General features: G+C 37.1%; 1 protein-coding gene across 1 annotated transcript; it reads left to right on the plus strand.

Annotated features, from left to right (window-relative positions):
- Window positions 1-482: 482 nt before the first annotated feature.
- On the plus strand, window positions 483-3,316 carry LOC125054537. The gene is made up of 2 exons (XM_047656503.1): window positions 483-3,048; window positions 3,123-3,316. The coding sequence occupies exon 1, from the start codon at window positions 1,236-1,238 to the stop codon at window positions 2,880-2,882; it is 1,647 nt and encodes a 548-aa protein (XP_047512459.1). The 5' UTR covers window positions 483-1,235; the 3' UTR covers window positions 2,883-3,048; window positions 3,123-3,316.
- Window positions 3,317-26,823: the final 23,507 nt, after the last annotated feature.

The raw sequence follows: 26,823 nt of genomic DNA on the forward strand, positions 1-26,823 counted from the left end.
TATTTTTCAAATTTTATTAAAAAACATTAACATTGTCGAAACGGACTGGTAGAATTTTTATCTTAACAGTATTACATTTAATTGTCTAAATAACTTTCGTGTTAATATTTCACGACCGCTTCCGGCTAACAATGATTTTCACATATAAAAAGATTGAAGAATTCATCATGATTTTTATGAAAGTATTTTCGACATTTCTATGGAGAAACAGGGTCTACTGCTGATAGAGGTTAATTATTATTTTTTTATTTTTTATTATTAACTAGAATTAAAATTAAATATTGAGTTTTTGTCAGAAAGCACTAGCGAAGTCATATGGAAAATGTGCTTATTATGGTAGCCTGAATAGTATTTCCATCATCCATAGCACGATATCTGTGATATCTGTGAAACACTTCCTCTTCTACGAGTAATCCTTCATCCATCAATAATGAAATAGTGTGTAAAACAGCACATGCAAGAATAATATCTAAAATGGGGGGGGTTTGGGTCTATGCTTCTACGGTTCCCAGTACGACATGCTTGCATGGTAGCATAGGTGCAAACCCACCCTACCACATCCTTCTGATGGGTAGGGAGGCGTGGCTTTTGGGGGTAGCGCAAGTCGCTATGATCCCCTCAAAGCAAGTTTGGTGGACTAGCCTTCTCGAGGTTGCCGACCCTGTTCTTGGTCTAATACCCTATGTATTAGACGTAACTAAAACCGCCAAGCGAACTATTGCAGGGATGGAGAGGTCATGTCCTTGCGAGTTCATCGTCCAAACAGGAAGGACGGTGGACAGTAAATGACCTCCCGCGTGTTTGTGCCGTGCGCGGGGACCCGTACGGGAGGATGAAGGAATCCTGGGGGTTGAGTGGAGTAGTGCGCCGGAACAGTTGTGCGCTGCACACAACACACCTCTTTGGTCCGGATTTCTCCTCACACGGGAGGCCGGGGTTTAGCTAACCACGGTCAACCGGCTGTGGCATCCCATAAGCGGGCTGCCGAGCGAGAGTCGGGATGTGGGGGGGGGGCCGTCGGCGCGGTACGGGACTCGGGGTGAGTTGCGTCATAGTCTCGTGGCGTGAACAGCTCCGTACTTCCTTGCTGCGTGCAGATGCGTCTGCCTCCCTACGTGCCGGCTCTATACCGGAGGAGTAGCTCTGACGTCGCTTGCTGAGCAAGGGACGTCCCCGACGTGAGGGCTCCGTGGCGGGTGGAGAGCTCCAAAGGTGAATTCAAACCATATCACCTCATGGATAAAGAGGCAAACAAACTTAACAGAACAAACACTAACACCAACAAACCCAGGGTTGCGTCTTTGGACGTGTCGCGGTGCAAGTCACCAGTGGCGCGATTCTCTGATGCCCCTGTCACACACATGGATGCACCCTCACGGGCAGCGTCCGGGACCCCAAAGGAGAGGGCAGCGGCTGGGGTTGCACCAATCCGGGCTGCACTCCGGCCCGTACCCAATCCGATGGAATCCCTTATACAACCGCACAAGGATGTGACCACTGCTGCGGCCAGGTTGGCTGCGTCGGTCGAGCCAAAGATGGCAACCCCGGACGATGATACAGCACTGTCTGCGTCTGAAGGGGGGGCTTCCGCGGCAAGAGCGATGCGGCAGACCGAGGCTGCGACGGTGGGCACGTCCAGTGCAATAACCACGACCATGGATATGTCGGCCCTGAAGACCGCAATTCAGGAGCCGACTTTCAAAATGGTCGTAAGCAACTCCAAAAGGCGACGGCACAGGAGAGCCTTAAGGGCGCCGGAACAGCAGAAGCTGGTCACCGGCGCTCCGAGGCCTCCTGTGAAACCTGGAACTGCCCCCGCTGTAACCACAGTTGAGAGAGGCGGGAAAAGGACACCGAAGCCTAAAAGATCCACTGCTGCGCCCGTGCCTAGCTGCTCTGGGTGCGGCAAGGGACTTAAGAGTTCCAAAACCAACCAAGCCACGAAGGGCCAGAAGCGCGACCGGCCAGAGGAAACCGTAACACCGACTGGGGAAAGTAAAAGGGTCAAACCCAACAAACCTCAGACGGTGGCAGGGACCTCGGCCAGTTACGCGGAAGCGGCAGCGTCATACAAAACTAACGAGCTTTGTGTTGCCGTGATGACTGAGCCCTTCGTGGATATGACACAAGAACAGGCGGATAACATCCGCCTACAAATCGAGGGTAAAATTCAAGACGAGCTCCTGGCGGATCTTGATGCTACCCTAACTACCGAGCCCAACGACATCAGGTTCCGGGGTAAGGCCCATTTCTCGGATGGTGTCCTCAAAACTTGGTGCGAGGACACTTACACTCTGGGTTGGCTGACCGGGACTTGTGATGTCATCACAAATCCAATACCTGACACCAGGCTGGTGGTTCGGCCTCAATCGGCGATTCCGAATAGGATTCCGTGTCTGCTACATGTACCAGACTACAGTGGCAACACGGAAACACTGAGGAAACTGATCACGAGGCAAAACCGCCACCTCAACATCAGATCATGGACCCTGACACACGAACGAAGAACTCAGGACCCGACAGGCGTGTCCCTCTTCTTTCGTGTGCCAGAGTTTGAGATCCCTAAAATCAAAGAGCGTAATCGGCGTTTATACTACCTGATGGGGAACATCTATATCCGCATCCTGGATAGAGATGAACCCTCGCAGGTGGCCAACGCCCCACCAACAACTACCAGCACATCGGGGGTGGCGTCGTCGGGGTCGGGGCCGTCCACGTCTCTGACGGGGGCGGCTTCGGTCACCGGGACACACGCCCCTATGGAGGTAGCTACACATCCACCGTCACCGGTGCAACTAACTTCGGATGATGAGTTGTTTCAGGAGACCGGGGGGAGTGAATTCAGCGACAGCTGTCTGCGCTCCTCCCCATCGCCGAACTGACCTCATCCAGGCTAACCTCCAGCACAGTCAGACAGCGTCGGCTTCCCTACGCAGACTGCTGGAGACCAATCCGAAGACCATCGCCGCGATCCAAGAGCCGTGGATCAGGAATGGCAAGATATGTGGCCTGGGCAGCACCGGTGGTAAACTTTTACTGGATACCTCCGTAAGTAACCCTAGAACTTGCATAATCTTGCCTAAACATGTACCAGCATTTCTAATAAACGAACTCTGTTCAAGGAACCTTACAGCTATTAGGTTACACAGAAACAATCAACCAGACGTCGTCCTGGCGTCCGCCTACTTACCAGGTGACGAGGACGTGCCCACTCCAGAACTCGGCCTTCTGGCTGACTACTGTGAGAGGGAGAAACTGGAGCTAATCATCGCGGCGGACTCCAATGCGCACCACACGTTATGGGGTAACGCTAGTACCAACACTCGAGGTGAGGACATGCTTAATTTTATACTTAGCAATAACCTTATCTTGGCAAACAATGGCTCAAAACCAACTTTTATCAACGCGCGTTCGCAAACTATTATTGATTTAACAATGGTAACTGCTGGTCTGTCAGATCACATACAGGACTGGCACGTATCCAACGAGTTATCATGCTCTGATCATAGGTGGATCCGCTTTGCAATCAAAGGGGAGCTACCTAAACCTCAACCTAGACGTATACCACGGAGAACCGATTTGGTAAAATTTCATAGACTTATCAGCTCCGAGGTAGACAAACTATCGATACCAACCACCATAAATATACAAGACATAGACAAACATGTAAACAACCTAACGTCCCTACTCCTGACAAGCTATGAACGGTCGTGTCCCCTTACCATACCAAGATGGGGAGGGAGACATAACTGGTGGTGCCCCGAACTGGAGAGACACCGACGGAAGGTCAGGAAGCTGTTCAATAGAGCAGTGAACACACGGTTACCCACCGACTGGGACAAGTACACGGTCGCGAGAAGGCGATTCAAAAAACTTTTACGTACTAGGAAGCTGGAGTGTTGGAGACACTTCTGCACCAGTATTGAAACCAACAACCAGGCAACCAGGGTGAAATCATGCCTCTCCAGAGAGCCCAATCACTCGATCGGTTGTCTTAAAAAACCTGACAATTCATTTACAAAAACTGATTCAGAAACATGTGAACTACTACTGGCAACACACTTTCCGGGTTGCATAATTGCCAACGAACAGGCTTGGCAACCATACTCGGAGAGAGCCACCGACAGCTCAGACTGGCAAGTAGCTCACAAAATAATCACTAATGAAAAAGTAACGTGGGCAATCAACTCCTTCCTTCCATTCAAAGCGGCTGGTTTGGACGGCATCTTCCCAGGCCTACTAAGATGGAGTGGGAACTTAATAGTAGACTATCTTGTCTCTGTCTTCCGAGCCTGTATAGCCCACCGATACATACCCTTGAAATGGAGAGAAGTAAAAATCATATTCATCCCAAAACCGGGTAAAGAGGACTATACCCAAGCGAAGTCCTTCAGGCCTATTAGCCTTACTTCATTTTTCTTAAAAACGATGGAGAGGCTGGGGGACCTGGAGATACGCAGCCGGGTATCGCTATCCAAATTCCTACACCCTAATCAACATGCCTACAGTTCGGGCAAATCAACGGACTCATCACTCCACAGCGTCGTGTCTCGCATTGGCAACTCCCTGAAGTTAAAGCAGTCAACCCTTGGTGCATTCATTGACATCGAAGGTGCTTTTGACAAAACAAACTTCACGAGTATAACCAGAGCACTAAGGTCATGTGGAGTACCATCAACCCTTATAGAATGGGTAAACAACATGCTAAAACAACGAGCTATACAGTTCACGGTAAACTCCACAACACGAGGCATTGTCAGCAGAGGATGTCCGCAGGGAGGTGTTCTATCGCCGCTACTGTGGAACCTTGTGGTTAATGAACTAATCACAAAACTCAACGCTGACAATCTCTTCACTGTGGGATATGCTGATGACATAGCAATCTTGATATCTGGGAACTTTGAAAGCACCTTATGCGACCTCATGAGACGAGCTTTCAAAGTGATTGAGAGATGGTGCAATGAGCACGAGTTATCTGTCAACCCATCAAAAACAGAACTAATACTTTTTACCAACCGAAGAGTTCTTGGACCGTACAAACTTCCGAAACTCTTCAACACTGAACTCATTCTCAAGAATGAAATCAAGTACCTAGGTGTGATTTTGGACAGTAAACTGCTCTGGAACAAACATCTAGAACACAAACTAAACAAAGCAACGATCGCCTTTTATCAATGCAAAAAGATGCTAGGCGTGAAATGGGGCCTATCGCCTAAGATAACATTATGGATATACACTGCCATAATTAGGCCAATGCTTGCCTATGGAGCCCTTGTTTGGTGGCCCAGAACAGAACTTCAAACGGCAATTACCAAACTCGGACGCTTCCAGAGGCTTGCTTTGTCCGCTGCTAGCGGTTGCATGAAAACAACACCAACCGCAGCAATGGAGATGGCCCTGCAGATCTTACCCCTGGACCTACACATACAGCAGGAGGCAGCCCTGGCTGCTATCAGGCTTATGGTACTGGATCTATGGGGAAAAAATCACTACAGTACACACACAGTGATTCTCAACAGGGCAACAGAGTATCAACCTCTTATTGCTGCGCCCTGTGATAGAATCACTAACCAACTAATATTTAACAGGAAATATCATATACAACTGAGAGAAGAGGAACATGACCGGTCGACCGTGAATGAGCTACGTATATATACAGATGGATCCAAAACAGGGTCTGGCTCAGGCGCTGGCATATTCTCTCTTGATCTCAACATCAACATACACCTACCCTTGGGCACACAGAGCACGATCTTTCAATGTGAATGTGTCGCCTTAACCGAAGCAGCCAGAGCCGTGCAGCGGCTAGGGATTAATGACTTTTGCATTAAATTCGTATCCGACAGTGCATCCGTGCTGATGGCGCTCGGAAACAAAAAAACCAACAGCAAACTAATACTGGAGTGTCATGAAGCACTGGAGGCTATAACCCGAACCAATAGGGTTACCTTACAGTGGATAAAGGGACACAGTGGATCTCTCGGCAATGATGCTGCGGACGAGCTTGCGAGAAGAGGCTCCGGAATGATGCCTGCTGGCCCGTATCCGCTCCTTCCTCTGCCCTTCTCGCTGGTGCGAACCTGGATCCGCCAGAGATCCGCTGAACTCCAGCAACAACGATGGTCGCATGGTGCGGCCTGCAGACAGTCCAAAGTGGCTCTGCCAGCAGTAAACCCGCAACTGACAAAGCGACTACTTAACTTAAATAGAACCAACCTTAAAATAATGATAGGGACAATAACGGGTCATTGCCTCCTAAATAAACATCTTTTTATCCTAGGCGCGACAGACAGCCCCCTGTGCAGAGGCTGTTTCAGCGCAGAAGAAACAGTCACCCACGTAGTCCTGGAATGCGAGGCTGTGGCTAATCAACGTGAAAAAATCCTCGGAACGGTGAGGTCGCTCCGGGAAGCCTGTGAAGTGCCCAGGAGACTTCTGTGCTTCTGGAAGGAGCTAGGCTGGCTAAATTAGCCAGGACTCGTACGCACAACGGACCAACCACGAGTCTAATTGCGGAAAAAGGAGTCCTTCTACCCTAACCCTAACCCTAATATCTAAACGGCTCAAATATAAGCCTTTCCGCCAACTTCATTTTGTTCCCTTTGGCAAATCAAATAAACTGCTAGTATTAATGGTTTTGAACTGATTTGACATTGTTAACTTATAAGTTCTGTGACATTTAATGACAATGGCAGCTGTCTGTAGCACCATAGCTCCGACATATACGAAATTAGTACAAAATTATAGTAGCCGCCTAAAGCAATGTGTACTGAATAATCTGCATTTAGCAGTTTGCGAAGTCGCGGAAGGTAGCGAGTTAACTTAAGATTTAGTACTATCAATAAAATTAAGCTAAAACCCGCATATATAGACGAACTAAGGCGTGATTGTAGGTAGCGTTTTAAGTAAATAGAGTTTATTTGTTACTTTACGCATGTTTTCACTTTGAAATTCTTCCAGGATAGCCCCTGATCTGGAAATCGGATAATTTCTAGGGGAAATGTGAAATTTTTTAAAAAGATACTTAAAGTGTACTTTACGTAACATAATCTTGTATTCATTTGCTTTGCTGAGATGTCTTAAATTCCTTTATAGAAGAATCGTCTATTCCAAACATTATTATGACACTTTTAATACCGAATGCTACTTTATTTGCGATTTCTGTTGACCTATCACCACCAAACGATATTACGTCTGCCGTTTTATATTCTAAGCCCCTATAATGTTTTGAATGAAACATCAACTTACATAGTAGAATAGATAAAGCCCATTACTTTATAGTGTTATACACATCTTAGTATTAAAACTGGAGTATGTTTAATTCTAGACACGAACAAGAAACACTAATCTGCATAACCATTACTTACCATTAACACTCATTAGAAATGCAAGCGTGATTGCAATAAGTGTAAGCTTTTCTCGCAGTTTTAAGTCTTGTTAATCTTAAGTATATGGTATTAACGTGTTGGAAAAGAACATTTTTAGTTTTAAATACCTTCTTTATTATGACTGTTCAAAAAATACACACAATATAGAATACAGATACCTACATGAAGATAAAAAAGACCTCTAATTAAATTTTTGAAACAGGACCTAACCAATTTAACCTGTAATAATTAACCTGTTTTTTATTATTACTCTTTAATGTATAATATTCTACGGTTTCAATATTTGTAAATATGTGAGGAACATGTATACAAACAATACAACAATTGACCTATCCACTGCATTGCTTAATTTGTAAGTAATACTTTGTGCCTATTTTAATATAGTAGTGTTATTCTAGGAGTACATTGTTTAACTAATGTATACAAAATATTGTAAAACCTATTTTAAAAGACTAAGTGTGGAGTTTCTTGCCCATTCTTCTCCACACGAAACTACCTTTTGGAAGGAGTAACTATAATCATCTTTATATTTTATTTAACGTTCAAAAGTGAAATTTTAGGTGGTCTAATTGAAATAAATGATTTGATTATTGACTATTAATATATAACAGGGCAGTGTTTGCCCAATCTGCGACTCTTATCCCAGAGATTGTAGGTTACCTGGCTGAGAACCAATGGAATTTTGTTAATCAATCATATAATAGTTGCTCGTACGGTAGAGGAAAACATAGGAAACTGGCGTGCCTTAGACCCAAAAAGTAGACAATCCAATGTTCATGAGACAGATGCAAAAATTTGAGACTCAGACCAAAAAGTAACGCGAGTTATTTTTTATAGTATGATTATTCATGCATACTAATTACTTTTTATTTGATTTCAACCTTTTCAAAATTCAAATCAAACCTTTTCATTTTGTATTTGTATATAAATTCACTTTTCTTCACAGATAAGTGATTAGTCTACTGTATATATGACACGCTGTCAAATTTTAGATTCTGAGCGGTACATGTGAGTACGTGAGTGAATGGACTTTCTCAGGTACAATGGGGGAATTTCGACTAATTATTAATGTACGGCTTTGTTATAAGTGTATAGATGATTAAAAATAAATGTCGAAAAACCTAGTGCCGTACAAAAGTGATGGTGCCGGAAGTCGGTGAAAATTTTTAATTCGACGACAGTTGCAGAAGCAATATAGGTCATTTATTACTGTACGGCATTTGTGTGATTCCTTTTGGACACATATACACATACTTTACCCGTAAACGCCGTACATATTCCCAGCGGAGCGGTCGAAAGCCAAGGGTCGCAACATATGTCTGATTAGCATATAGGTGATGATGATATGAAACAACATAAAATTAAATGATCTTGAGAGTACTTCACAAATAGATAACATTTTCCAGCATGCCGTACATTTTTTGTGGAACACATAGGTGTATGGGGTAAAATACTTTCCTCAGAAAAGAGTCATTTTCCGGTGACTTTTATCTGTACGGCAATAACACAGGTTATTAATACTTTAGACAATCTTCAATAAAAGATAAATGCCGTACACTTTCGCTAGTCCGCTACCACCGCCTACCAATACAGGGCGTCCCAAAGTTATGGGAAATGAAGGGAAAGTACGTTAAATATGGTAGATAGGGTATTTTACTAAAAGAAGACTTTATGTTATTTTTGAAAGTTATTAATTCTGCATTCAAAGATTTTTAAAAAATTACTTGCCTCGTCTGGGAATCGAGCCGACTTAAATGTAAAAAAAAAACCCCTACTTTTATGATGCCAATCGAAAGAATGGCCAAAAACTAATAACTCTTCTTAAGTAACATAGTATTTTAAAAGAAAGTAACAGCGTGAATATATCTTTTTAATCAAATTAAAAACATTATCTATCGTATTCGGCCTAAAAAAATCCCCTACGAGTCTGTTACTTTAGAAAAGTTATTAGGTTTTGACCATTCTTTCGATTGGCATCATAAAAGTAGGGGTGTTTTTTTTTAAATTTAAGCCGGTTCGATTTCCAGATGAGGCAAGTAGTTTTTTAAAAATCTTTGAATGCAGAATTACTAACTTTTCAAAATAACATAAAGTCTTCTTTTAGTAAAATACCCTATCTGCGATATTTAAGGTACTTTCCCTTCATGTCTCATAACTTTGGGACGCCCTGTATTATATTTTTATTTTTGTTATAAATATTTTTCCTTTACCTCTCTCTGCTGGTACGATAAGGCTGTAAATATACTTTACAGCCTTATGGTAGTATACTCAGATATGTACAGTTAAGGGACACCTCAAACGTCGTCGAAGTTTTTATCAGCTGTAAAGAATAATCTGGAGTAAAATGTACGGCATCTGGTTTTTTTTGTTTATTTATATTTGTTACATATAAAATAACAATAATCTTTGAAAATATTACTCCCCATATTACTCTAGGAGCATTTGAAAAGTCATCTAAATTTCGGAAATTTCATATATTTTTTATCATAATATTTTTATTTGTTACCATTTATAATGAACGGCTATAATGTACAACGGTAATATTTAGTAAATTTATGTAAAAAAACAAGTTGCCGTACATTATTCTCTGATCTTACAGCAGTAAGAACTTGGTAAATCCTGAAATTTCGATAAATATTTAATTACACAAATATTAACTATAATATTTGGACGGCATAATTATAAAACATTATTGTCCGTGTTAAATAATATTTTGAACATGTTGCCGTACATTTTACAATGACCTTAGGGTATATGGGTGTAGGGGTAGGGTTCCGACCCTTGGCTTTCGACCGCTCCGCTGGAAATATGTACGGCGTTTACGGGTAAAGTATCTGTATATGTGTCCAAAAGGAATCACACAAATGCCGTACAGTAATAAATGACCTATATTGCTTCTGCAACTGTCGTCGAATTAAAAATTTGCACCGACTTCCGGCACCATCACTTTTGTACGGCACTAGGTTTTTCGACATTTATTTTTAATCATCTATACACTTATAACAAAGCCGTACATTAATAATTAGTCGAAATTCCCCCATTGTACCTGAGAAAGTCCATTCACTCACGTACTCACATGTACCGCTCAGAAATGACGGCATAGTGCTCAGAGCTATTTTCAGATATAGTAACAGCCTTCTAAGCGTAATTCAGGTTGGGTCATTTCACAGGTATTTTTTGTTCATGGGCTTGTGGTCTATTAGGGTTGAGCCTCGCACGCTACTACGCTGTCACTGCTCCTTGAGTACCTAATGGAGTTTTGCAATAAAACAAGTATTTTTTAAAGATTTTCTACGGAAGTAAATCCAGTTTTTGTAATAAAGTTTTATAATCAAAATAATAATGCAAGCGTAGCGTAGCGTAGCGTAGCGTAGTATAATATTATAAATGGGCATAGACACATTTGCGATCATAATTTTTTTTAAGTTAAGTAGTTGATTAGCCTTAGATTTGGGTATAAACCGTGGTCATATTTGGAGCAATTAGCATTTTGATAAAGAATGAAAATGAATTGATGTAATCAGTCGAACGCACGACCTAAGAAGAGAACACTGACAGTTTGCCATTAGAATAACACTCTTAACAAAAGAAGTTTAAAAATAACTATACAAATTCCTACAGTCTGTTAAAATTTGTACTAAAGTTGCAAATAACGTGAATATCCTGATAAATCAGCAGTTTTAAAACTGTGAAACCGTAAAAAATTCGATTTTTTCACAGCTCACACTTCCCCGCTTAGTGGGAGTGAAGGCAAATGGAGCGCGCAGAGCGTAATGACTGAAAAGCGTTTGTGGAAAATTGCGACGCCTCTATGCATTTATGGCGTCGATAATTAAAATACGTAGTAAAAAATGGAATGTTCGTTACTGGCATAGACTTAGTATATACTGGCGTACTATACTGGCGTATACGCCAGTATATACTAAGTCTATGGTTACTGGCGACGTAAATTGGTAATCTGTGTGAAGCTTAATGGGGTTATTAATGTTGCCATCGACAATTATTTTAAAAAAGGAACTCAATCAAATGAAATTGCATAAGGACTTGGTATACAATTTCGAAATTCGAACCGAGTGTCTCTAGAAATTTAGATTGTTGAAATTTAGATGATTTCGTTTAAACAGATTATGGTCCAAGATCCCAGGGCCGCCAGACGTCACGTATTTTCTGACGGATGAAATGTGGACGATTGGGTAGTGTTAGTATGTACTATGATCGTATGTCTACCTGCTAGCTTGGTCAAACGGCCAATTTCCAGGTATCAGGTAATCAAGGTACACAAAAACATTACAGTTTACTTCGCGTAAATTCTCATGGCTGATTTTTATATATGTTTTCGAGTGTATAGTTAAAAATAAATTGTCAATACTCCCAGACACTTTCCGTCGGCCATATTGCTTAACAGACGCTTTAAGGGTCTCAAAATAATTAGTCAACTTCACGTAAATTCTGACGCTCCATTTTTATATATGTTCATCCCACAACTATTTTAAAAGCTTTGACAAGAAGACAGACCAATCCAAGGGGCCAATCATCCCCTAAACTAAATTTTAATATCTCTATAAGTGGGAGCGCGAGAGCATTATCTACGCGCATGAGACTGAGTGAGACCGACTGCGCTGTTAAAGCCATGAAAATTACTTGAAAAATTATTATTATTCAAAAAGGGCAAGCAAAAGCCGTTTAATATTTTGAAGAAAAATGAAGAGTACCAACAAGCATTTCATCGTTTTGGTACGTTGGATTTTGTTGGTGATGTAGATGAAGAAGAACGTGTATTCAACATAATACAAAAATTTATCTGTGATGTTTACAACGTTCCTGGAATAATTGATGTAGATGCTGCCAGACTACAGTTGTTTATCATTTACATACATGGTATCTGATATAAATGAAGAATTCAATCGAAAGAATTTAAGAAACTTCGATGCCAGTAACTTACCACCTTGTAAAAGTGAGCTTTGGCAACAGTTTCGACGGGCTAGCTTTGGAACAATGCAAGTATGAAGATGATAAATATTTTCAACCCCGAAAACAATGGCTGGACACTACAAGATGGTAAATATGATTTTCATTGGTTCGATGGAGATCAATTACGGGTTTTGTCAGTGAGTCGCTGGAAGAACAATCAGGTAAATTTTTTTCGTTTCTCATATTATTTGTATCTTTTTAGTTTTTTCAGACCTTCATTGTTTAACTTGTTTTTTACAGAGGAAGACAATAAGGATAATGCTGATGATGACGATCACGATTTAGATATTCAATTTCAAGATTGATATTTGTTGATGATGATAATGAAGATTAAAAGCCACTGTTAAGAAATATTGAAGAATTAATATTTTTCCACTTTGTTTCCAAATTTCCAATAAATAATTAATTAAAAAAATTGCTGCTATTTAAATATAAGTGGTATTTTTAAAAAATATTTTTTAGTTCTAATTAATAAATTGAAAAAAAAAAATGTCGGCTAACTTTAGTATTATTTATTAATTTTTTTCTTATTTTTGTTGCTATAATTTACTTGTCAACAAAAGTTCTAAAAATTATAAAATATCTGTTCAAGTAATTTTCATGGCTTTAACAGCGCAGTCGGTCTCACTCAGTCTCATGCGCGTAGATAATGCTCTCCCACTCATAGAGATATTAAAATTTAGTTTAGGGGATGATTGGCCCCTTGGATCGGTCTGTCTTCTTGTCAAAGCTTTTAAAATAGTTGTGGGATGAACATATATAAAAATGGAGCGTCAGAATTTACGTGAAGTTGACTAATTATTTTGAGACCCTTAAAGCGTCTGTTAAGCAATATGGCCGACGGAAAGTGTCTGGGAGTATTGACAATTTATTTTTAACTATACACTCGAAAACATATATAAAAATCAGCCATGAGAATTTACGTGAAGTAAGTAATGTTTTTGTGTACCTTGATTACCTGATACCTGGAAATTGGCCGTTTGACCAAGCTAGCAGGTAGGCATACGATCATAGTACATACTAACACTACCCAATCGTCCACATTTCATCCGTCAGAAAATACGTGACGTCTGGCGGCCCTGGGATCTTGCTCTATTATATACAGAGAATTTTAACGCTTCTAGATGATTCGAAAATCAAATAATCTATTACAGTTAATATGTTTATTTTTTATTTTATTTTAGTTGTATATTTATTTAATTTAGCTCTTCTAGGTATTAATTATATATTTATTACATGGAATGTGTGTACACTCAAACCAAGACCAAGATAACGAAATATATCATGTTCATAGTTTGAAAAGCAAGGTATGATAATGTTTACATATAAAAAAATATGTTTATAACGTAAACTGGTTTCTGAACAAAGTGATCAATATATCATGTGGACAATGGGATTCCATAGAGTATATGAACGCTACGGAAAATATATCACTCAATACTTGCAGGCTTTACGAAATTTCATTATAGTAATTTCATATATGTTACGTAAATTATCCGATTTTCCGCCACAACTGCGAGCTTTGTTTGTGATAATGATTTTATACTTTCGCGAGCGTGTTATTTTATAATACAAATCATTCTAGTTATAAGATTGATATAAAATTTAGCCATAAATTTAATAAATAATGGTAAAATTAAATGAAAGATACCTCGAATATTATTTAAATTAAACAACAAGATTATGTGTTTTTAATTAATAATATTGGACGTGTAATGTTAATAATAACTTGAATGAACTAATGCAACACGCTTACAAACACATCTTCGCGTGAAAGTTATGAAAAAATATAAGAAAAATAAATACCTTTTCTAAACAAATAAATTGTTCAACAAAGATTATATAATTGACTTTTGGGTTAAGGGCATACCGGTTTCCTCACGATATTTTCCTTCACCGTACGAGCAAGTGTTAAATGCACACATAGACAGTAAGTCCATTGGTGCACAGTCGCATGTTGAAGCCACTAGACCAACACACAACATAAATACAATACAATGCTGCTACACTCAAAATACACTACGTCCAAATAATCAAGGTGAATCACGGTTAAAATTAATGATATCACCGCATACAATTCAAGTCCACGATGGAAGCAATCAGCCTATAATGTATGTCTGGTATACTTTACAAACAAAAATGTACGCAAAATAATCAATGTATCCTTCAGTAACAAATACCACTAAATACCTAAAGTCCTACGGTACTCTACTGTGGGATGGACGTTCAATCCATATTTGTGCTGCAGAAGCGGGCTGTTTGTTGTGTTTCTCCAAGGGAGGAGTTTATGGAATTAAATATTATGACACTATCTCGTCAATATATTCCTGAAGTGTGTATGTACAAAAAAAATAACGATTTTAAAACAAATAGTGAATTTCACCAGTATAATACTCGAAACAGAACTAATTTAAGCGTGTGACCAACCAGGCTCCAAAAGATAAACTACTTCGTTTTTACAACAAACTCCCAAGCGAAATAAGAGAATTATCACTGAATAAATTCGAAACTCTCGTTAAACGTAAATTAATCAATAAAACTTTTTATAAATTTGGCAATTATTTAAATGTTCCTAATCCTTGGAATTGATCCTCCAGTTCAAACAATTTGTATGACTTAAAACTTACTAAGAGTGGCGGAGAGTTTTTTGCCAGTTCTTCATGCCCACTCTACGCCCTTGACTTGCGAACTGGTAGTAAATGTAAATTTAGAATTAATTTATCTAATTTTCTGACATTCATAAGTATACTTATTTACCTATACGAATAAAGTTATTTTGAGTTTGAGTCTGAAAAAGTATAAATTAATCCTTGGTTAAATTCACAAAACCAACAAAGGTGTCTTTGAAGATCAGTTTCTTTTAGAGTTTCAAACTTAATTATACAAACAATGACTGTAAGTACATACTTAAACCCCACAAAGAACTTTCACAGTTTCTTTGGTATAACGGTTATTGTGAAACTTTTAATGCATTGTATAATTCCAACTTCAGACATTATGAAAATAGTTCGTTGATAGCTATTTGTGATACAGCCTTTCGATTCTGTAACTCACTTTTCTAACTCTCACAGCGGTTTTCGCTGCGGCGGTCGCGCTCATATCAGTCGTGAAGCAGTCATTTTATGATTTGGCATTCTGATAAGGAGGTAGCTTGTAGTTTATTGTTTACGCATCGCAAGGCAGGAAACTTATTTTAATTACGCCCTTTATTGTATAAGAAAATTATTATTTATGTAATTTTACTTAGTAAATTTTACGAACTTTTGGGATCGTAAGTCCACACAAGTCCATCCAAGAGTAGTTTATCAACTGAAATTTACACTTAACCTTAGGAACGAGGGAATCACTGCGGGACACTAATGGATTCTTTTTTCTTGCTCGTAAAATTGAGGAAAACATCATGAGGAAACCGCAAGTTTTGGATAAAAAATTGCCGTGTATAACATCGTTAGAATTGTGTTAAGTCACCGTATGTCAAGCAGCTTACGATGATGCAGGCTGATGATGACCATTTACAAATCAATATCAAATCTAAATAAAAACACATCATTAATGAAAAGACGTGAATATGTCTGTATAGTCCAATATACTAATTGAAATGCTTATCTGTCACTCTGAAACGTTACTTAATAATGATGACTTCTAATGTCATGTTTTCATGAAATAGTCCATATTGCATTAAAAATTTACCTGTATTAATCAATACTCCCATCTTTTCGGTTGTATAAGTAACTTTTAATAGTTGTAATCTATATAACAATGAAATTGTTGAATTTATCGATTCACATAATGTGCAACGTATTGAAATGTAAAATAACACGTAGACTGCATATGCCTTTATAAAAAAAAAACTGTGTTTTATGTTCCCAATATTAATTATTATGTTAGTAATTCGGTACCTACCTTTAAGTTCAAGTGGCGAAGTACCGATCTGTCATGTTAAATCTATATTGTTATCAGTAATTGGTCTTTTAGTTGAGGGCTTATGAATAAAAAGGTAAAAAAAAAACAGTGGAGCTACAACCTATTTAGGCAAGTAGGTGATCAGCCTCCAGTGCCTGACACACGCAGTCGACTTTTTGGGTCTAAGACATGTCGGTTTCCTCAGGATATTTTCCTTCACCGTTCGAGCAAATGTTAAATGCGCACATACAAAGAAAGTCCATTGGTCCACAGCCGGGGATCGAACCTACGACCTCAGGTATGAGAGTCGCACGCTAAAGCCACTAGTCCAACACTGCTCTATAAAAAAGTATTTAACTTAATTTTATACGTACGTAAGTATACGTATACTGTACGTTTATGCTCATAAGGATATATTTAAGTAACGTACATACGCATAGTATAGCAGTGATGCGTACAAAAGTTTTATCGTTCGAAGACACTTCTCAGCTGGACAACGATAGTTGTTTACTTTACAAAGTTAGATAAATGTCGCAACTTGCTAACTTGGATGATTAAGTACTGTGTGGTTGACCTTTGACCGTTGATAACCTTAAATATATATTCAACCAACGGTTGACGACGCTTTTATCAAATAATTGGTTTGCGAACATAAAATTGTAAATGAAATTTCTTCGCTATTAATCCGAATGATTTATTAATCTGCATAAAAGTACGGACATTAAATTGCCTGGATGAAATTAAAAAAAAATGATTTTTAATTAACTTCGCCGCTATCTCATGATGAAAATATTCTAATATTGTTTTGACGGATAGAGTAGTATTATTTTATTGAGCATTTATTATGTTTAGCTTGTTGAATTTGTTTGTTACTGGTAGAGTCTACTTCAAACTGATTTATCTAAATGATGAAATGATTCATTAAATCTAAAATTATAAATACAAACTGACAACTGTAAACAAAATGGCAGCATTGTATTTATTTTTTAAACCCACAGTGTCTGGTTGGATTAAAGCAGCTAGTTAAAAAGTTCTTATAGAAAACATAATCAGCGACAACAGACGTAGAATTATATGCCATGTCTCATTGGCGAGTGGCGTTCACCCGAAGTTGAATATGAAAAATACATTATTCAAGTCTACACAAACCCCTTTTAAACGTTGCGGAAAAATACGGTGACGTGTAATATCAGATGTAACACGCATATTAAATATAAAACGTGACAAATCATAGCTACAACGTAATTTAAACACGTTATAATGCCACGCGGGGTGTTAAAATAGAAGACATGTTTCACTTGATTGCGATTGGTTGGTAAACGTTGCGTTCCGTTACATTCTTATGCACGAATAGTCACAACCTTACTGCTTTAGTATTTAATCCTTATTGAGTATAATTCAGTGACATATAAGCTGGAATACGTCTGGAGTATAAAATAAAGACTCTTATCCCTAAAGTTGTAGGTTCGATCCCCGGCTGTGCACCAATGGACTTTCTTTCTATGGGCGCATTATCATTTGCTCGAACGGTGAAGGAAAACATCGTGAGGAAACCGACATGTCTTAGACCCAAAAAGTCGACGGCGTGTGTCAGGCAGGCAGGTGTGAAGGCTGATCACCTACTTGCCTATTAGATTTAAAAATGATCATGAAACAGATACAGAAAACTGAGACCCAGACCTAAAGAGGTTGTAGCACCTATAATTTTTTGTAAAAGAAAGGGGAGAAGATAAATAAAATGTCGATTGCCTTCATAACAGAATTAGATGTAGGCATTTGTCAACACATACGAAAGACGTATACACACATTTTTGACAGAGTTAATCAAAATTGCGAGTTGTGTTGCTTAAACATATATTTTTGTACAATAATATTATATGATTAAATAGTAAATATAATATTATAAGACTTAAGCAGGGCAACGAATAATAGTAGTTATACAGCTTCTATCAAAAGCTCAGACTTATTAGACAGTATAACTCCTCCTTGGACAGTATAATAATTGGTCCTTATTGACCAAACAATAATGCTTTTTTATTTAAATTCAAATACGCATAAGAACATTTAAACCATAGTCGACTATGCTCAAAATCCTTATGACTTATAGATAAATATTAAGAAAAATGATTCAGACATAATATATAAATGTAGCTGTCACGTTTCGCTATAGGAGTAATAAGGCTTTATGTCACTTAACATGTTTTGATCGTGTGCAACAGCCCTGTCGGGAAAATTCATACTTGTCTATGTTGTTAATACTTAACAGGAAAAGATATACTATCGCGCTTCCGACAGTGTGATGGATGAATGGTGAATGGACAGGAAGATGTGGTATTGAAGAATTCAACGAGTATATAAGGTAATATAAAATAAATGTTTAATTCATTATTGGATATTCTTAAACAAATAGTGTAATTTGTACTGGCTGTATATATTTTTGAGCATTGTTGGCCTAGTGGCTTCAGCATGCGACTCTCATACCAGAGGTCGTAGGTACGATCCCCGGCTGTGCACCAATGGACTTTCTTTGTGCGCATTTAACATTTGCTCGAACGGTGAAGGAAAACATCGTGAGGAAACCGACATGTCTTAGACCCAAAAAGTCGACGGCGTGTGTCACGCACTGGAGGCTGATCACCTACTTGCCTATTAGATTTAAAAAAGATCATGAAACAGATTCAGATATCTGAGGCCAAGACCTAAAGAGGTTGTAGCTCCACTAATTTATTTACTTTTGTATATATTTTAGTCTAGTTTTATTCTAGTCTAGGGCACACAAACATTTAAAACAGCTTTACACACCTACAAGTAGCCCAAGCTTTTTAAGTTTGAAACATTTTGCTATTGCAATAGTTAAATTATGCTCATGTATGCAATTCCAGAGTACCGATCGTTTTAATGCCATTGCTAGAATTAATATAGGATGTCATATCTCCCAAGTTCCATGTTATGGTAAGCTTCAAACTTAGTGCGAACTGTGACTCACGAATGTTAGAGAGAGTTATAATGAACGTTTAAATTGAATCTGTCTCTTTGCCAGATGCAGCAACTCTTCCACAGACATTACCCGTCCACTCCCTAACGTTATGCAGGCATGAGTTTAGGTGGTCATGGTGCAACACGTTCGAATTCTTCGCGATTTTAACGGATTGAACACAGCTTATCCGGAGCTGGATATATTCGGTAGTGGGCTGATCGGTTTTAGAGAAAGCATTGTGGGGTGCCTATCTCGAACCTAATTCGCTGTTTTGCTGATGATTTTTCTTTTTTCCTGCTTTAAGTACCAACAAATTTCTAGTCATTTTATTTTATTGTGTGCTTATCTTATCTTGTAAATGTTTCAATTGTATTTTTTAATTTTTATTTTCTATTTTTTGTAAAACTTATGTTTACTTTAATTGTCATACATTTTAAATTGAAGATAATAATCAGTAGATTTAGTACTATGTATGATGTCGTACACTTAATAAATAAATAAACACGTGACCTGACACAGTACCTCGCATAAGTTGATCAATTAAACAAATTCAATGTTTGTGGCACAGCCGGGTTTTGAACTCACAACTTCAGGGAGTACATTGAATCACTAGGTAAACATTACTATATGTGATAATTAATATGCTTCGCGATTGTAGTAGGTTCCGTAAACATTTTTTTATATTTTTTTTCTTTTTTTTTATATTGGACAATTCACACCAATTGGCCTTGTCCCATGCTAAGCTGGTGAAGCTTGTGTTATGGGTAGGTACTAGGCAACGGATATACATACATATTATAGATAGATAGATATATAAATACATATTTAAACACCCAAGACCTAAGTACAACACTAAATGCTCATCATATCGATGTTTGTCTCAGCCGGAGATCGATTCGCAGTCAGGAGGGGTACTAGCCACTAGACCAATGAGCCGTCATTTATTTATTTATTTCGTAATCATACAGCTAACATAAATTATATATAATAACAAACAGTTATACTGAAAATATAGCCAGATATGGAATACATAATACATTTAACTACAAAAAGGTTCAAAAATTTACAAAAGGAAACCAACAAATAAAAACTATTCAATACATTTAACTAAGTGGTACCTAATTTGGCTGTGTTTTATGATGGTGTAAAAGTGAGGGTATGTACGTGAAGGTGTCTATGCGGGGTATGTTCATGATGCAGGTGATTTTGCGCTATGGATATTCTTAATACTTCTTTTAAGCATATTCCGCGATAACTTAAAAAAGTTAAGGCTTAAATATTGGTCGTTGTATGTCCGGGCTACGCGATACAAAACTGAGTTTTTTGCATAGTTGATGTCGATGTGAGAAACATGAAGCTCGACTACGAGTCTTGTAAATAAAGCAGGAACGTGGTAGTGTAATTTTTCCAGTAGTGAGCTGCAATTAATTTTATTTAAATAATGTCATGGAGTAGCAATAAATCATATTGTTTTCGTCAAAGTCATCAAACCGAATAATTTATCTGACTGACTAGACAACGTACCGTCCACTGTTATATGGAGACCCAAATAACATTATCTGTACCTTGTAGGATTCTGTAAGTAATAGACTGTCTTGTAAAAATGCAGTAAATATGACTAGAAAATGTTCTTAGTTTAACCGTAATTCAAAATGTATGTTCAGCTCAGGATAACAGTGCGGTTCGTGCTTACATAAAGGCAATATTTTACTGGATAAAGCTGACTTTTATCTCTGATTTTATATAAACTAAGATTTTGACAGATTGCAATAGCTCTTACTTGAGTCACTGCTATTATAACTTTCATACTAATAAGTATTATAGAGAGAACTTCTTAAAATGTTGGTCATATGAGCAAATAGAATAAAAACAAAAAGAAATGACGCTAAATTTACACTTAATTCAGTTGTAGGAAGTTGTGGTCGGTGAAGAGTCAAGGCCTTTTTTGAGGCCGTCATGACTCAGAAGGAGAATGCGGAGCGTCAGTGTCAAAACGATTCAGATGCTCCGAAAAGGAAATGACGACCGGAGTTTGAGTCCCACATAATCTCTGCTGGAGTAAAATTCTACAGGGATGTGCGTAACAGCATTTCCTGACGTTAAAAAATTACGTGTTTATAACAAAAGAATTATCTGATATAACGTCTCTCCTATAATTTTATCTCTATATTATTACTAGCCGTTTCGCGCCCGCTTTGCTGGACGAATTAAAATAAATTTTATGTTTCATTATTTTATTTTTTTTTCATATTTTATTATTCTTCTTTTTAACTTCCCGCTAAGAAAATTGAAATATTTCGAAAATCGAGTTTTTAACAGATGTTGACGTTTTGCGGTTCTAGGAAGCCTCTTTTGTTTTTATTAGCGGGAAAAATTTTCATAAAAGTAAAACAGAAATAAAAAAATGAAGGAACGTTGGAATTAAAAAAATAAATAGCCATAAACCATCTAGGAAAAATTTCGCATCGAATGGTGACGCAACGAACACCATTTTCTTTTTATATATATAGATTATTTCATTTCTGTAATGCCATAAGTTACCTCTTAATGTAAGACTTTGCGTATGCCTGTCTTTTAGGTGCCTTTAAAGGGACTTCGGTAGTTCTAAAAATCGTTAGAACAATCGTTGATTTATATATGCCCACAAATTACATCTTAACTCATAGAATAGCCCGTTGAATAAATTGAAATATAAAACCTCATGTAATACTTATATTCCTACCTTATTATATTTTAGAATGATATACTTTAGTTTATTATTATATATATATATAATCTGTATTACCTTTTAGGGATCTATAAAATTTGTAGATGATGCCTTTAGTAACATCTAGATCGATCTAATACTCATGTCTACATAACAAAACATAACATGATGTAATGTGAGCCAGTAAGCAAAATAGATGCAAATAGTAACTCATAGTAGTTCATAACGCAATAAATTAGAAGTAGCAGTTTATTCAATTGCAAATTCCCTTCTCTAGAGGAATTTAAGTTATTGCTTTGAATAAAATGAAGAAAGCTGTGACGTGCAATTTCCTCTTTTGAGTCCGCGCCCTGTGGTTCTTTGTTATATAATTTTTATGTTCAGCGAAGTAAATTTTTCTATTATGTCATTTTTAAAGCGTTTATTGCCGAGCAAGTGCTTTTTAATGTTCCGAGAAATTTGGGAAATTAATACTAAATCATCAACAAAAGCAATGCGATGTGTAATCGATTTCAAAAGTTCTCCTTTTCGCATTTTCGCATATGGAATTTTAAAATCTTAATCTAAACAATTTCCCAAATAGATAATGTGATAAGCTTCAAGAAGCTTCAAAAATTCAAGAATTAGATGATTTCTATATAACTGAGACAGTATACAATTTCAATAGTTTTAATCAACTTCTTTAATCAGAAAGAGTTTGATATCCTTCTCAAAAAGCCCTTACTATTTGAAGCACATTGAAAACTGTTCATGTAACCATAAAATATAAAGCCATTATTAACTATGTTCATTGGTGTAAGCTCTATGGTACAGATTTGTGTCAATCTTTATGTTTAGTAGTCTGTTCATTCATGTTCGAGCTTGAGTATTATTAAGTGATTAATAAAGGTTCAATTAAAGCCAAGTATTTTTCTTCATAAATTCTAATAAAAACTGCATACGCTTAAAAGACTGGTAATTGCTACTTGAAGACTTTTAAATATTTACAATAAGTCGTTAATACAGCCCTGCGATTCTGTAACTCACTTTTCGAACTCACACAGCGGTGTTCGCATCGGCGGTCGTTCTGATCATAAATTGACTGCTTCACGACTGATTTCAGAACGACCGCCGATGCGAACACCGCTGTGTGAGTTCGAAAAGTGAGTTACAGAATCGCAGGGCAGGTGTATGTTGTTTTCAAATGGATATTGGGCATATAAAAAGATATGCTATCAGGGTTTATTATAATAAAAAAAATTCAAGAATATAATGAGACATGGTAATGTGATAATTTGTAATGATTATAAATGTCTTCAATATATTATTATTAGTAGTCACTATGACACTTGACAGCTCGTACAGAATAAAAATATAACAAATGAACAGATTATTAATGTATCATTTTGGTGAAAAATTCTGTGTATTTGTTTTATTAAATGTATTTGTACAAATGCATGTGATGTACGCCAATCGGCACAAATTGATGTTTATTGAAAAGCTACTTAGATGAATCACAACGGCAGGTTATTGATTAACTTGTCTCGTCTTTCTGATGGTTATTTGTTATTTACCATTTTCGCGTTTATTGTGCTTTGACGAGGCAATAAATACTGCCGCCAGTCAGTCTGTCGGCTTTGTATAAAAATATATTGATAGCGAACGTTATTACACAATGTCTCATTGTTTATCTTAAAATCCTTGAGATAAGTAAGTAAGTAAGTTTGTGGTTAAATGCGCAACTCTGAGGATGTTGAAAAGCTGACATGCCCCTACAAAGAATATGATAACATATAACAATGTAAGGATTTTGACAGTTTCACTAATAGCCACACCTTGCCAGGATATTTTAAAATTATTATTGAAATATTAAAAAAAAAATCAGTCAGGGTCTCAAATTTCTGTATGATCTCATGATCATTTGTTTATCTAATAGGAAAATTGGTGATCAGCCTTCTGTGCCTAACGCACGCTCTCGACATTTTTGTGTCTAAGGCAAGGCGGTTTCCTCACGAGGTTTTCCTTCACCGTTCGAGCGAATGTTAAATGCGCACATAGAAAGAAAGTCTATTGGTGCACAGCCGGGATCGAATCTACGACCTCAGGGATGAGGGTCACACGCTGAAGCCACGAGGCCAACACTGCTCTTTCTTTGTAACTGTCTTTTAAACTCTTTCACGTTATATACTGAAATCGTAAATTTAACAAATTAGTTCTCACCGTAACGATAATGAAAGCCCCTAAATCTTTGGTAACGGTATTGTCCGAAGGAGGCTTTATTACAGGGCGAGATAATTTCATAATAATCCAACCCGTTTCGTTAAAGGGATTTCAATGTAATACCGTATTTAAAGGCTAGGGCCGGACGAGAATGGTTTTTTGAGTAGTGAAACGTGAATTTCCGCTGAATTCCATTTCATATAAAAAATTATTGATGGTCTGTGGAACACACCATCGCAAGGTGTTGTAACCTATAACCCATGTGCAACAGGGCACCAGGATCAAGAACCGATTTTGACCTAAACTAACAAAATAACATAATAATAATAAACTTGGAAAAAATAAAAGTAGACAAGGGCTATAAAATGCTAAAACAGATTGTATCTTAACCCTACACAATTTATTACATTATCACAGCTTGTTCCATTTTGGATCAGTTGATTAAAATAGCAAAAATCTAACATCTCTAAAACATATTATGCTGAATATATTTTTTAATGTTGTCTGGTAGATATATAAAATAAATCGCTCGAATTCTTTGAAGTTTAGAAAATAATGTATACTACCCTCAATCTTCGTTAAAGAGATTGTCAAAGCTTTCCAATGGATGAACTGTTAAATTTACCGTGAAGGCGATAGTTGGTAAAGTGGAGTTGAGTGCTCAAAGCAGTAAATATCGACTATCGAATTTGAGAAGAATAATGTACGTTTGCACTTAATAGAATTCGGGCTTGATTTATTTGAGGAAAATTTTGGGAAGTACGCATTGATTAATGATATTGACTCACGGGAATAATTCCAATATATTTTTTAAATTTCTTATAATATTTAGACTCCCCGATAATTCTAATATATAAAATTCTCGTGTCGCGGTGTTTGTAGTTAAACTCCTCCGAAACGGCTGGACCGATTCTCATGAAATTTTGTGTGCATATTGGGTATGTCTGAGAATCAGACAACATCTATTTTTCATCCCCCTAAATGTTAAGGGTAGTCCATCCCTAAATTATTATTTTTTAATTCTTAGATAAATTATTTTTATTTTATTTTTTTATGATACAATATTAAAAAATACATACAACCCCTAATTTTCACCCCTCTACGATCAAACCCTATTTTTTATTATAAATGATATACATGGCAAAACGACGTTTGCCGGATCAGCTAGTTAATTATATAAAATTATGATTGAATTTACGCGTGGAAGCGCAGGTAATTTTTTTTAACCTAATTATTTTAATAGCAGAAGAAACTTTTGTGAAAGATGGATGGTTTCTCCAACTTAATGGGAGGATCCTGAACCAGTGTAACCACTGACTGGTCTATATGCCTGTAAGGTTGAGAAGATGTCTAAAAGTGGTATATTCTTATTGGTGACATCGATGACGTATGTCGTCGTGATTTGTAGGCACACATTTGTATGACTACACTTTAAACTAGACACAAATATATTCGTGAATGTTAAAATTTTGAATTTTCATAACATGACATTAATTAACAGTTAACTAGGTTAACGAGCGCTTGATAGCTGAAATAACTGCTGTGAACAAACAAAATTTTAATGACTAAATACTGTTTGTCGCAGATAATAATAAAATAATTAATCAAGCAATTAAAATAGCGTTTACAATAGTCGCGAATCCCGAACAAAATTAGATGAGTTTTAATTAATGTCAATGTTGGGTCAAGTCGACTTATCCGTAGAACAGAGTCCCATCTGCAGGATTGATAGTTTACAGTAGAGGTAAGAGAAGTTGTTGACTTGTGTAATTCTTAAACAGTGAGACTTGACATTTTGATTTTTTGGTATGTTGTGACAACAACCCAGCCTAGTTAAATGCTATATAGTGTATATTTCTTATCCTCTTATTTCACGAGATAGTGAGTTCCATATAAACATAGGACGTTTTATGGCGGAAGAGCGGGGGTCCGTAGTGAACATTGTACATTGTTTTACGGAGACGTCTGAATAAAATGACGTTCTATATTAACATGGGTAATTTTTTGTTGGAATTACCCATTCCTTATGAGTCCTATGTAAATAAACATCTTAAAATTTTTAAACATAATTTTCGCTATATGATGAATACCCTCCCATGTAACTAAATAAAAAATAAAATTATTATTAAAAATAGCTTATTAGTTTAAAAAATGTCAAAATAGATATCAAAACTATTAGAAAGCATCACTTTGAACGGCATCACATCACAGTTAGGTAGGTACGGTAGGTACTTAAAATTAGCATAGTCTAAAACTACAGACAGGTACAGATCTATGTACCTATAGGAACATTACAGGAGACGCGTATGGAGAAATTTAAACTTCGCAATAGTTATAAAATCAACAATATGCTCAAACAAACATACTTAATAACAATAAAATTTTACGTAAGTATACCTAAAACAATTTTGGTGGCATAAAAGTTAAAACTTAATGGCATTTCGTATCACAGCATGGTAACTAGGTAACTGTCTTAAATTAGCAGTCTCAAACTTATAAATGTACGTAAATATTTATTATTACAACAGAAAATACTTATATGGAGATATTCAGCCTCAATAATAATTATTATTAATCAGTGTTACATTGTGACCTAGACGTGGATGTTATACATATTTAATAGCAATGAAATTGCACGCAGGCAAACATTAAATAACGTATTTAATACTTATTACGAT

Source organism: Pieris napi, chromosome 12 (genome assembly GCF_905475465.1).
Source record: "Pieris napi chromosome 12, ilPieNapi1.2, whole genome shotgun sequence".
Taxonomy (NCBI): Eukaryota; Metazoa; Arthropoda; class Insecta; order Lepidoptera; family Pieridae; genus Pieris; species Pieris napi.

Excerpts from the sequence above, each read along its gene's own strand:
- LOC125054537 (XM_047656503.1), top strand. The coding sequence starts at position 1,236 with ATGGATAAAGAGGCAAACAAACTTAACAGAACAAACACTAACACCAAC.